Below are 13,239 nucleotides of genomic sequence, written 5' to 3'. Positions count from 1 at the left end.
AATAGAGGTGTTGGTGAACTACAACTCCCAGGAGACTCCTGATACAATAGAGGTGTTGGTGAACTACAACTCCCAGGAGACTCCTGATACAATAGAGGTGTTTGTGAACTACAACTCCCAGGAGACTACAGAGATACAATAGAGGTGTTGGTGAACTACAACTCCCAGAAGACTACAGAGATACAATAGAGGTGTTGGTGAACTACAACTCCCAGGAGTCTCCTGATACAGTAGAGGTGTTGGTGAACTACAACACCCAGGAGACTACAGAGGTACAATAGAGGTGTTGGTGAACTACAACTCCCAGGAGTCTCCTGATACAGTAGAGGTGTTGGTGAACTACAACTCCCAGGAGTCTCCTGATACAGTAGAGGTGTTGGTGAACTACAACTCCCAGGAGATTACAGAGATACAATAGAGGTGTTGGTGAACTACAACTCCCAGGAGTCTCCTGATACAGTAGAGGTGTTGGTGAACTACAACTCCTTTATACACTCGAACAGCAGAAAGCTGACACGGCATGCTTGGATGTATAGTCTTACAACAGCTGGAGTCACCTCTGCAACTCCAAGCATGCATATACAGCAGAAAGCTGACAGGGCATGCTGGGATTTGTAGTCTTGCAACAGCTGGAGGCACCACTGGAATTCCCAGCATGACCGAACAGCATATAAAATAACTGGGCATGCTTGGAGTTGTAGTTGTGAAAAAGATGGAGGGACCCCTATCAGGACAGTTTTATAGACAAACAATTATGTTGTTTTTTTTACCATTTTTCCTTTCACTCTCCACTCTCCACTCCCCACACTACAGTGACCACGGAGGCAGCTGCTTCATCACTGGACAGGAGCCAGCATGGGGAGGGGGAGATGAGCAGAAGGGGAGGGTGTATGCATAGGGAAGGGAGATGTGGGTGTTACAATATAATAATTTGCTCGGGGGGATGGAACAGGGGGAGGGCAGCAGCTTACAGGAAGTAAGCACAAGGCATGATGGGAGATGTAGTTTTATTTTCACTTCTCCTCCGTAATTCATGTGCTGATAACGGGAGAAAGACTGGGACAATTTTGATGGGGGAGACATCGTTGGAAAGGTCTTTCAAAGACCTATTAAAGGAGGTAAAAAAAAGTTTTTTTGCCCAGCACTGCAGATGTCCTTTAAAAGCCCGAGACTAGGGCTACAATGCAACTTTGGCTAAAACTTAGGTCGTAATGGTCAAAGATTTCCGTAGTGATGGGGTTGACCTCCCATCTGCACACAGGATCTTTGATGCTTAGCCAAAGTGAATATTGGGTTCTTGTCCATCTCTCTTGCCAAGGCCCTTTTTTCCCAATTATTTAGTTTGGCCACTGTGCAGAAGAAATGTTTTTGTCACCTTCGTTAGGTTTAGGCTTCCACACAATCCTGTCTCTAACAGTATAGGCAGTACTTTTTACCTCTGATATGTCTCTGATATGTATTGTCTGCTGTAAGACCTTACATAGACAGGGCTGTGTCTTTCTATACCATGTTTAATCAACTAAACAGGGCCGACCCTACAATGGGTCCCACTTGGTCCACTGGACCAAGGGGACACCTTCACAGGGGCGGTAAATTGCCTCCTGAGAAAATTATCAACCCCTTCCCGACCCATGATGTACTGGTAACCTTATGGGCTGGGTGACGCGGCCCAGCATCATAACCAGCAGATCCCTGCTGATATCAGCAGCTGACATCTGCCGGTAATGACGGACATCAGAGCTGGCTCCAATGTCTGTCATTTATATGGTTAAAGGCTGTGATCAATAGCGATCACAGCATTTAAACATTAAATGCCGGTAATCCCTCGTGTCTAGGGGACCCATCTGCATTCCACAATGTAATCCTTGGCTGCAAATGGGTTGCTGGAGAAGAATGGGGACTTACCCATCGTTCCTGATGCTCCGTGGATGAATTATGGCATTCCTGATCATGCACGGTGAACCGCGTAAACACAAATAAAATCACCAATGCTAAAATTGATGATTTTTGGTCACATGATGTCCCAGAAAAAAAATGGAACAAAAAGTGATCAAAAAGTCATAGAGACACCAAATCCTTAAAAACTTCAGCTCATGGCACAAAAAAATAAACCCTAACAAACATTTTTTTTTCCAGTTTTTCTCAAGTATTTTTAATTTTTTTTTCACTCAGGCAGCACAATGTCTTGGGCTGGCCCTGCAACTGATTTACCATGGGTGACTCCAATGTAGGTGTAAAAACATTTCAGAGATGATGAAGAGTTATGGAAACCCTCAGAGCAAAGGGACTGAATACTTATGTCCATGCAGAATTTAGCTTATTCCTTTTCTGATAAATTCACAAAACTTTCTAAAATGTATTTTCACATTCTATGGGATCATGTTAAAGGGGTACTCCCGAGGAAAACTTTTTTTTTTTTTTTTAATCAACTGGTGCCAGAAAGTTAAACAGATTTGTAAATCACTTCAATTAAAAAAAAATCTTAATCCTTCCAGTCTTTTTAGGGGCTGTATACTAAAGAGAAATCCAAAAAAGAAATGCATTTCCTCTGATGTCATAACCACAGTGCTCTCTGTTGACCTCTGCTGTCCATTTTAGGAACTGACCAGAGCAGGAGAAAATCCCCATAGCAAACATATGCTGCTCTGGACAGTTCCTAAAATGGACAGCAGAGGTCAGCAGAGAGCACTGTGGTTATGACATCAGATGAAATGCATTTCTTTTTTGGATTTCACTTTAGTATACAGCCCCTAAAAAGTACTGGAAGGATTAAGAATTTTTAATAGAAGTGATTTACAAATCTGTTTAACTTTCTGGCACCAGTTGATTTAAAAAAAAAAAAAGTTTTCCACAGGAGTACTCCTTTAAAACTATCCAAATGCAACATATATATATGTTTGTAGTTTTGTTTTTCTGCATGTGTTCATTTTATACTGTATACTGTATCTCCTGGAAGGAAATGGTTTCAATGTTTCATGAGCCATGAAGCATGACACTGCATTATTGCACAATGCATAGTAAACACATACCTATAGAGATTTCCAAAGGTCACATAACTTACCGTATATACTCGAGTATAAGCCGAGTTTTTCAGCACGATTTTTCGTGCTGAAAACACCCCCCTCGGCTTATACTCGAGTGAACTCCCCCACCCGCAGTGGTCTTCAACATGCGGACCTCCAGAGGTTTCAAAACTACAACTCCCAGCAAGCCAGGGCAGCCATCGGCTGTCCGGGCTTGCTGGGAGTTGTAGTTTTGAAACCTCCGGAGGTCCGCAGGTTGAAGACCACTGCGGCCTTCAACATCATCCAGCCCCTCTCACCCCCTTTAGTTCTGAGTACTCACCTCCGCTCGGCGCTGGTCCGGTCCTGCAGGACTGTCCGGAGAGGAGGTGGTCCGGTGGGATAGTGGTTCCGGGCTGCTATCTTCACCGGGGAGGCCTCTTCTAAGCGCTTCGGGCCCGGCCTCAGAATAGTCACGTTGCCTTGACAACGACGCAGATGCGTCGTTGTCTAGGCAACGGCTCTATTCCGGGCCGGAAGCGCGGAGAAGAGGCGCCCCCGGTGAAGATAGCAGCCCGGAACCACTATCCCACCGGACCACCTCCTCACCGGACAGCCCTGCAGGACCGGACCAGCGCCGAGCGGAGGTGAGTACTCAGAACTAAAGGGGGTGAGAGGGGCTGGATGATGTTGAAGGCCGCAGTGGTCTTCAACCTGCGGACCTCCGGAGGTTTCAAAACTACAACTCCCAGCAAGCCCGGACAGCCGATGGCTGCCCGGGCTTGCTGGAAGTTGTAGTTTTGAAACCTCTGGAGGTCCGCATGTTGAAGGCCGCAGTGGTCTTCAACCTGCGGACCTCCGGAGGTTTCAAAACTACAACTCCCAGCAAGCCCGGACAGCCGATGGCTGCCCGGGCTTGCTGGGAGTTGTAGTTTTGAAACCTCTGGAGGTTCGCAGGTTGAAGACCACTGAGGGCGAATGATGAGAAGAGGATGATGAAGGGGGGGGGGGTGTGGGGATGATGAAGGGGGGTGGGGATGATGAAGGGGGGGGGTGTGGGATGATTACAAGGGGATGATGAAGGGGGGATGTGTGGGATGATAAGGGGATGTGTGGGATGATGACAAGGGGATGATGAAGGGGGGATGTGTGGGATGATGACAAGGGGATGTGTGGGATGATGACAAGGGGATGATGAAGGGGGATGTGTGGGATAAGGGGATGTGTGGGATGATGACAAGGGGATGATGAAGGGGGGATGTGTGGGATGAAGACAAGGGGATGATGAAGGGGGGATGTGTGGGATGATGACAAGGGGATGATGAGGATGTTAATGACGGGTCTGGATGATGACAGGGGGATGAGGTATTTCCCACCCTAGGCTTATACTCGAGTCAATAACTTTTCCTGGGATTTTGGGTTGAAATTAGGGGTCTCGGCTTATACTCGGGTCGGCTTATACTCGAGTATATACGGTAACACACATGCACAAACATATATATCACACTGCACACTCACATATGCCCCTATGTCTTCAGGCATGTCTTGGTCGTACTTGTATATAAATATAGCCTAACCTTTTTTTTTTTTTTTAATTACTACACATACATCATTGAGGGATGGGTACTTAAATATAATTAGTCCAGTTTTCCGCCATAATTGGGATTAAAAAATATGACATTTGGCCTGGAAAAATGGGCACTCATTGTAATACAGCTTTAAGGGAATCTGTCATTATCATACTTAAGTAGCATCTAATTTTTATGTTTTTTCCGTCTATCTCTTTTTTTCTCTCTCTGGCAAGTCAGCTCATTTACATTTCGTAGTTGGTTAATTATTTGAATGCTGAACTTGTAATGCCACATTTCTCCTGTAGCGGCCACTGCAGGGAAAATGTATGACTGGCTAGTAATAATGGTACTTACAGTTTGAAGATCGGTGCCTCTGTTCCTCCGATATATATCCAGGCTTTCTGAATATGCAAATTGAAGAGCTTGGTGCACGCAGGGCATTCCCAAAAACCGTGTGCACCGTGACGTCTGTGCAGCTGTGAAATAAAATATCTCTGCCTAGGAGAGAGATTTCACTGTGGAGGAGAGGGGTCTAGATGCAGAGTGGAGCTCCATTCTGCAGCAGTGGAGGATCAGTACAGGGAAGCAGGATCTACAGTACTATGCTATGAGGATGCCAGACGTCACAGTGCACTCGCAGCTTGGGAATGGCTGGTGATTAGCTGATTGCCCTGATTAGTTGTTATTGATGGGTGTAGATGCAGCCAGTCATGCATTTTTCTTGTAGTGGCCGCTACTGGAGAAATGTGGTATTACGTGCTCAGCATTCAAATGAATTATCAACCAAGAAATTCAAAAATAATCTGACTTGCAAGTGAAAGAAAAATAGAGATAGAGAGAAAGAGATGCTTTCTGGTGTTCTGCCTTACACTCAGGCGCATAATGGACATTACTGTGTGAGTGACACCCTTTTATCAGGTTCATATGCCCTAAAATGGTGCATGCTACATATAGCTTAGATATTACTTCAGTGTTAGATACAGTATAGAAATGTGGATATAGTATGTTAAAGTTACCTTGACTACAGGATGTCCACCGGGTGAAGCCTTCACTGCACCTCGGCTCCCTTCTGTCTCATAATGAGCTCGATGATGGGTCCTGGGTTGTACCTCTATTCTCAATTCTAAACCCTCGTACTGGCAGGGAAGTGGCCAGTCCAAAGGTGGTAAAGACGATGACCTAATTAAAAAAAAAAAAAAAAAACAATAACTTTGCATTTGGAATGGTACACATAGTATAGGTATAATAATAGCAACCTATATTTATTTACTTATATAATATGAAAATATAGAAAGAAAAATAATTTGGTTTTAGAAAGTGAAGAATAATTATACACTGCTCAAAAAAAATAAAGGGAACACTTAAACAACACAATGTAACTCCAAGTCAATCACACTTCTGTGAAATCACACTGTCCACTCAGGAAGCAACACTGATTGACAATCAATTTCACATGCTGTTGTGCAAATGGAACAGACAACAGGTGGAAATTTATAGGCAATTAGCAAGACACCCCCAATAAAGGAGTGGTTCTGTAGGTGGCAACCAAAGACCACTTCTCAGTTCCTATGCTTCCTGGCTGATGTTTTGGTTAGTTTTGAAAGCTGGCGGTGCTTTCACTATAGTGGTAGCATGAGACGGAGTCTACAACCCACACAAGGGGCTCAGGTAGTGCAGCTCATCCAGTATGGCACATCAGTGAGAACTGTGGCAAGAAGGTTTGCTGTGTCTGTCAGCGTAGTGTCCAGAGCACGGAGGTGCTACCAGGAGGCAGGCCAGTACATCAGGAGATGTGGAGGAGGCCGTAGGAGGGCAACAACCCAGCAGCAGAACCGCTACCTCTGCCTTTGTGCAAGGAGGAGCAGGAGGAGAACTGCCAGAGCCCTGCAAAATGACCTCCAGCAGGCCACAAATGTGCATGTGTCCACTCAAACGGACAGAAACAGACTCCATAAGGGTGGTATGAGGGCCCGACATCCACAGGTGGGGGTTGTGCTTACAGCCCAACACCGTGCAGGATGTTTGGCATTCGCCAGAGAACACCAAGATTGGCAAATTCACCACTGGCGCCCTGTGCTCTTCACAGATGAAAGCAGGTTCACACTGAGCACATGTGACAGACGTGAAAGAGTCTGTAGATGCCGTGGAGAACGTTCTGCTGCCTGCAACATCCTCCAGCATAACCAGTTTGCAGGTGGGTCAGTAATGGTGTGGGGTGGCATCTCTTTGGGGGGCTGCACAGCTCTCCATGTGCTTGCCAGAGGTAGCCTGACTGCCATTAGGTACCAGGATGAGATCATCAGACCCCTTGTGAGACCATATGCTGGTGTGGTTGGCCCTGGGTTCCTCCTAATGCAAGACAATGCTAGACCTCATGTGGCTGGAGTGTGTCAGCAGTTCCTGCAAGAGGAAGGCATTGATGCTATGGACTGGCCCACCCGTTCCCCAGACCTGAATCCGATTAAGCACATCTGGGACATCATGTCTCGTTCCGTCCACCAATGCCACGTTGCACCAAAGACTGTCCAGGAGTTGTCAGAGGCTTTAGTCCAGGTCTGGGAGGACATCCCTTGGGATACCATCCGCCACCTCATCAGGAGAATGCCCAGGCATTGTAGGGAGGTCATACGGGCACGTGGAGGCCACACACACACTACTGAGCCTCATTTTGACTTGTTTTAAGGACATTACATCAAAGTTTGATCAGCCTGTAGTGTGGTTTTCCACTTTGAGTTTGAGTGTGACTCCATATCCAGACCTCCATGTGTTGATAAATTTGATTTCCATTGATAATTTTTGTGTGATTTTGTTGTCAGCACATTCAACTATGTAAAGATAAAAGTATTTCATACGATTAGTTCATTCATTCCGATCTAGGATGTGTTATCTTAGTGTTCCCTTTATATTTTGGAGCAGTGTAGTATAAGCATAATTATAGTAACATTCCATAGAATAAATATATTGTTAAACAGTATATATTTTTTTAAAATAGTTCATGTTGTTTAGTTTGTTTTACTATATAATTTACCTCCCTTTAAACCTGTAAAACCTAGTTCACACGGCAAAATATCCAAGCGGAATCTGGCAAACAAATTCCACTTGGAAATCCCATTGTTTTCAATGGGATTCTGCTGCACCGTGCTCACCGTCAGTGTTGCTAACGAATATTCGCAATGCGAATTTTATTCGCGAATATCGCATATTCGCGAATTCGCGAACATTCGCGAATATAGCACTATATATTCGTAATTACGAATATTCGTTATTTTTTTTTATTTTTTTTTTCACAGTACACATCACAGTGATCATCCCTCTCTGCTTCCAGCTTGTGTGGTGTAAAGAAGGCTCTAATACTACTGTGTGTGCGAATTTTCGCATATACGAAAAATTTGCATATGCTAATTTTCGTATATGCGAATTTTCGATAATGCTAATTTTGTATATGCTAATTTTCGCATATGTTCATTTTCGCGAAAATAAAACGAGAATATTACGAATATGCGAATATTCGCGAATATATGACGAATATTCATCCATATATTCGCGAATATTCGCGATTTCGAATATGGCCTATGCCGCTCAACACTACTCACCGTGGGATTTACGGCCTCCGCAGACATAATCCACATGAAAATGCATTGCCTCTATGGAGACGGCACATTTCCAAGTGATCTTAGTGCCAGCAAGTTCTGACGGCAACTGCTGTCAGTGGAATGTCTGCCAGAAATTTTTGGTTCAGGCATTCTGCAAAAAATCTGCCGTGTGCATATACCCTAACACTGATTCTTGCTTTTGGCTTCAAAATATTCTGAAAAAAACAGCATGAATATGACACTTGTGAAAGCAACCTCAAAGGAGTGATTTCTATTAAATAATGGACAATAAAACAGAAACCGATCTTCACAAAAAGGAAATTGCATACATTTTAATCATTACCTAAAAATTGGACTCTGTCCTCCAACTCTTGCTTTAGACCAAGCCAATGCTGAAGGCACAGCCAAATAATCCATCCCTACATTTTCTTTCCTGGTTTGAGGGAACATCACATTGTTCTCGTCACTTACACATACAGATGCTCCAGAGGAAAAACTCTTTGCAGGACTTGAAGATTCCTCAGGTCTAACAGGGGCGACTGTTTGTTCTGCTGACGTTCTTCTGGCTTTTTGTGGAATGTTATCTCCTCTTTCTTGTGAGGTTACTATTGTTTGTTGGTTGTGCTCAGAAGGCTTAGGGGAAGCCTCAGCTTCAGAAGACAGATTTTCATCTCCTAGGCTTCCTCTGCGTGAAGGAGAAGGGGAAGGTGAGCTGGTATGGTGGATACCATCTTCATTAGAATTTGAGTACCTCCTTTTGCCACATGGTGAGTTAGGCCTTGAAATTTGGCCTTGAGGATATGGTGATAGTAGTTCTTCTCGAGATGAAGCTGAAGGACCAGAAGGACCACTTGGCCAGAATTCATCATTATGGACACTCCAGGGTTTTGGTGAACCTCTTGGGGATCCAAGGGGGGAAGCTAGTGTGAATCGAGATGCAGCTTCATTAAGCTCTCTCTCCACCTCTTCACACATTTGTCCTAGAGAATCACAAGAGGATGCTTCAGAAGAAAGGATGCTCCATGAAGAATGGCTACTTGCTGGGCTTGGGCTAAGGAAAGAGTCTCGATACCCAAAAGGATCTGGGGGCAAGAAGAGTTGATCACGATGTGGTCTGTCATCCCAAATATCTCCCCTAGTTTGCTCTTCCTGTTCTACATCACTATTTGAGGGTGAATCACTTGTTATACGTATACTAGGACACTCAAGAAAGCGTGATCCCCCAAGTGGAATGAACCGAGAAGGCTGGCTGAGGAATGTTCCATTGATTTCATGATCTGAGGATCGTCTTGGGGGTGGTGAGTGCATGCCTGCCCTACTAACACATCCCATTCCACTACCTGCTCCTCCAGAAACACAGGTATTAGGTGGATTAAGGGTCAGGGTGTTTGGGCTCACATCATTGCATACTGAAGGATCATCTGATTCCAGATCTGCAGTGGTATGATAAAGAAATAGAATGTTAACAAATATTAACCCTGAATTTAATTTAAAATTGTTTTAATTAAGTTTTAAACTTTATTATTGTTTTGTATTGGCTAAAGAACCTGACACTTTATTAGTTTTCCGCCTTTGTAGCATACAGTTAGACTTACCTTTAATATTTCTTGCTAATACAAGCATTCATTATGACTGACCCTTTTGATCTTGAAAGGCTGAAATATAACCCTTAGCTACATACACATTAGGACAAAGAGCTCTGTGTTCTGATTGTAAAACTATGATCAACAGTTTATCTGCACTATGAAACCAAAAATATCCAATTGAGTCATGGGAGTATGAGACTTCGACAGGTCTCTTGGTATTCATTTTTCTCTTTACAGGGAAACATTTCTTGACATTTAGAGTCTCATCCCAATATTGTGTCCCTGTATTGTGAGACAGTAAATAAACACAGTCTTATATTACCATTCCTGAGATACAGAAAAAACGAATCTTACAGCAGGAAAAAGAATATTTGAACAGCTTGCTTGAGGGAAAGGAGGTGACTGAGGATACATATCCTCTGTAAATTACTTCTATTTGAAAAATCTTAATCCTTCCAGTACTTATCAGCTGCTACATGCTTCACAGGAAGTTCTTTATTTTTTTGAATTTCTTTTCTGTCTGACCACAGTGCTCTCTGCTGACACCTCTGTCCATGTCAGGAACTGTCCAGAGCAAGATAGGTTTGCTATGCGGATTTGCTCCTGCCCTAGACAGTTCCTGACATGGACAGAGGTGTCAGCAGAGAGCACTGTGGTCAGTCAGAGAGGAAATTCAAAAAGAAAAGAACTTCCTCTGGAGTATACAGCAGCTGATAAGTACTGGAAGGATTACGATTTTTAAATAGAAGTAATTTACAAATCTGTTAAACTTTCTGGCACCAGTTAATAAAAAAAAAAAATTTCCAGCGGAGTACTCCTTTAATAGTCATTTTGCAGAATCATGTGCTGCATACTGTAAGTTGGTTTCAGGTTTCTAAACCATATGGAAAACCTGTTAAATTTCTCTATAGGATTTATTTACCATACAGCAGAGGTTCTGGATACCACTATAATAAACATCATATTTCACACACATTTTATGGTCGGTGTTTGGCCCTCATTTTGGTCAGTATTTTTAGCTAAATCTAGGATTGGGTCCAAAACAAACAAACAAACAAAAAAAAATCTTTCCTTAAGAGTTTTTTTTTCAGAATTTGTTTCCCTCCTGGTTTTGGCTATAAATACTGATCCAAATAGTTATCAAATTACTATGTGTGATGCCCACTATCTCCCTTCCTTTTTGCGCTGGCAGTTGAGCGTTTGGCGGCTGCCATCCGTAAAGATTCCACTATCAGTGGGATTCCCGGGGGGTCTATTGTAGAGAACGTTTCCCTTTGTGCGGATGACACACTGGTGTATTTAGCAGATGCAGGGGGTTCTCTAGGGTCTCTTATCGACCTACTTGACCGGATTAGTTCGATTTCAAGCTCGTCGGGCAACCATGATAAATCCTCTCTAACGGCACTCTCGCCTGGAGTCCCTCTCCCCTCCTCTCTTTCAACAGGGGTGCAAGTGGTCCCCCATTTTAGATACCTGGGATTGGAGGTTACTGCGTCCCTGGTGGAATATCTGTCCCTGAATTTGGAGCCGCCCTTGTGGAGCGGTTGACTGCTTGGTCCTCACTCCCTCTCTCTCTGGCCGGAAGGATCAATATATTTACCTCCCTAAATTTCTTTACCTTTTTATTTGGCTCCCATGATCCCCCTGCATGGAAATATTTCATTAAACTGTGTAATGCTCTGGGATCCTTCTACTGGCAGGGAAGGCCTCCCAGACTTAGTCGGGCTCTTCTCCAGGCTCCTAAACGGTATGGCAGCCTAGCTGCCCCTGATGTATATAACTATTTTCTTGCCTCTCAACTGGTTTATGCAGCATGGTGGATTGACCTGGATCTGTCAAACTCGGCAACTGCCTTGGCTGGAGCACTTATGGGTTCCTACGAAGCTCTCACTAACTTGCTCTACAGGTATCACTCTCACTCCTGCTTTCCTATTCCCCTACAAACTATAGCTAAAGTGTGGTCCGTGGTGTCGAGCAAATTTCCGCAGCCTCTGGTATTTCCTAGAGCACCCTTGTGGGGGAATGTACATTTACCTCACCTGCATGGGATACAGGAAGCCAGATTCTGGGGTTCTCATGGAGTCAAGTTTGTAATCCACTTGTTCTGGGAGGATCAGGTTTTCTTATCCTTTTGGGACATAAAGGAATGTTATGGCATCCCTGGAAATGCCTTTTATAGGTATCTTCAGCTTAGGCATGCGGTTCAGGCACAATTTGGCTCCCTGACATTTACTCCTGTGTTTTCTGATGTGGAGCTTCTCTTGGGCATCACAGATCTTTCTAAACCGCTTAGTCAGTCCTATTCTCTCTTCAAGTCGCTGGAACCTAGCCCATTATCAGAAGCCTTTCATAAATGGGTGGCTGGTATTCCGGAGTGCCAGTGGAAAGAGGTTGAAGGCTCGTACTATTCCACCATAGTTAGTAGTAGAGACATGTTGATTCAGTCTAGCTATGTCTTCAGATTGTATTATACCCCTGCTAAGCTGAAGTGTATTGGTGTTTCCTCGTCTGACCTATGTTTTCGTTGTTCTTCAGAAGTCGGGAACCTTTTTGCATGCTGTCTGGGAGTGCCCTGTCATATCCTCCTTCTGGAGGGAGGTGATGATGTTTCTGGCAGATAATTTGGACTTCCCTTTTCTACTTACCCCTGTGGTATGTATGTTGGGAGTTATTAATGAGGTGGTCTCTAGTTTGCATAGACACCTACAGATCCGGTTCCTGCTGTTCTGTGCCCGTAAAGTGGTAGTAATGACTTGGAAGGATACCTCCCCTCCCCCTCTGTCTCGATGGCTGAATACGGTTAACAAATATGTACCATTGTACCAGGCATTGTATGTGAGTTGTAAGTACCCTAAGAAATTTGACAAGGTGTGGACCCCCTGGCTTTTACGTGATGTGTTGGCTGACCCTCCTACTAGATTGTCCCAGAAGGTTTTCTATAGCGTGCTGCTGTTCTTTACTAGAAAGGGCCGGGTATTGGGGTGACCTGGATGTGTGTTTGTGTGAGTGTGTGTTTGTCTATCGGTGTTGGGCTTCTCTGGTTGGGTCAAAGATGCCCCCTTCCTTCCTGCTGGTGAATGTTTTTGCATACCTTGCATCTTTGTTATTGTGATGGAGTTGGTCTGTGGACCTACGGAGGTGGTTGTTTTATGCTTCACCTTGTTGGTTATGTTTGTTAATTAAATTGTAAAACTAAATAAATACTTTTTTTTTTAAATACTATGTGTGAACCTAGCCTTAAAGCACAACAAAACCATAAATGATGTTGCACCACAATACAACGCATGAACCTTGACCTAAAAAAATATTCATCTGATGTCATTTATTTGAATTTTTACCATCAGGACAATCCATTTCCATATGTCCTATTAGCACACATGAATGTTACAGAGGGACCATTTCCAGAGCTGCTAAAAAAGTGGTTCCTGCTATGTTGGCCTCAACACAATTATGTACTATATGGTTTTATTCCATATGAGTAGGCACA

At 43.9% G+C, this 13,239-nt stretch overlaps 1 protein-coding gene and 1 long non-coding RNA gene across 3 annotated transcripts in view; one reads left to right on the top strand and one right to left on the bottom strand.

The window, feature by feature from the left end:
• Positions 1 to 13,239, bottom strand: part of NFATC4 (nuclear factor of activated T cells 4) — a 90,537-nt gene that overhangs the window by 30,575 nt on the left and 46,723 nt on the right. For both annotated transcript variants that reach the window (XM_056528160.1, XM_056528157.1), the window contains 2 exons: positions 8,510 to 9,599; positions 5,590 to 5,752 (listed from right to left, as the gene is read on the bottom strand). In XM_056528160.1, the coding sequence (XP_056384135.1) occupies positions 5,590 to 5,752; positions 8,510 to 9,498 (1,152 nt within the window). In that variant the 5' untranslated portion in view covers positions 9,499 to 9,599. The remainder of the gene's footprint in view (positions 1 to 5,589; positions 5,753 to 8,509; positions 9,600 to 13,239) is intronic.
• The window catches only part of LOC130277512 (uncharacterized), a 68,555-nt gene that overhangs the window by 34,519 nt on the left and 20,797 nt on the right, over positions 1 to 13,239 (top strand). The window lies entirely within an intron of this gene.

The sequence above is a fragment of the Hyla sarda genome, chromosome 1 (genome assembly GCF_029499605.1).
Source record: "Hyla sarda isolate aHylSar1 chromosome 1, aHylSar1.hap1, whole genome shotgun sequence".
Classification (NCBI taxonomy): Eukaryota; Metazoa; Chordata; class Amphibia; order Anura; family Hylidae; genus Hyla; species Hyla sarda.
This window is presented reverse-complemented; position numbering and strand designations above follow the sequence as displayed.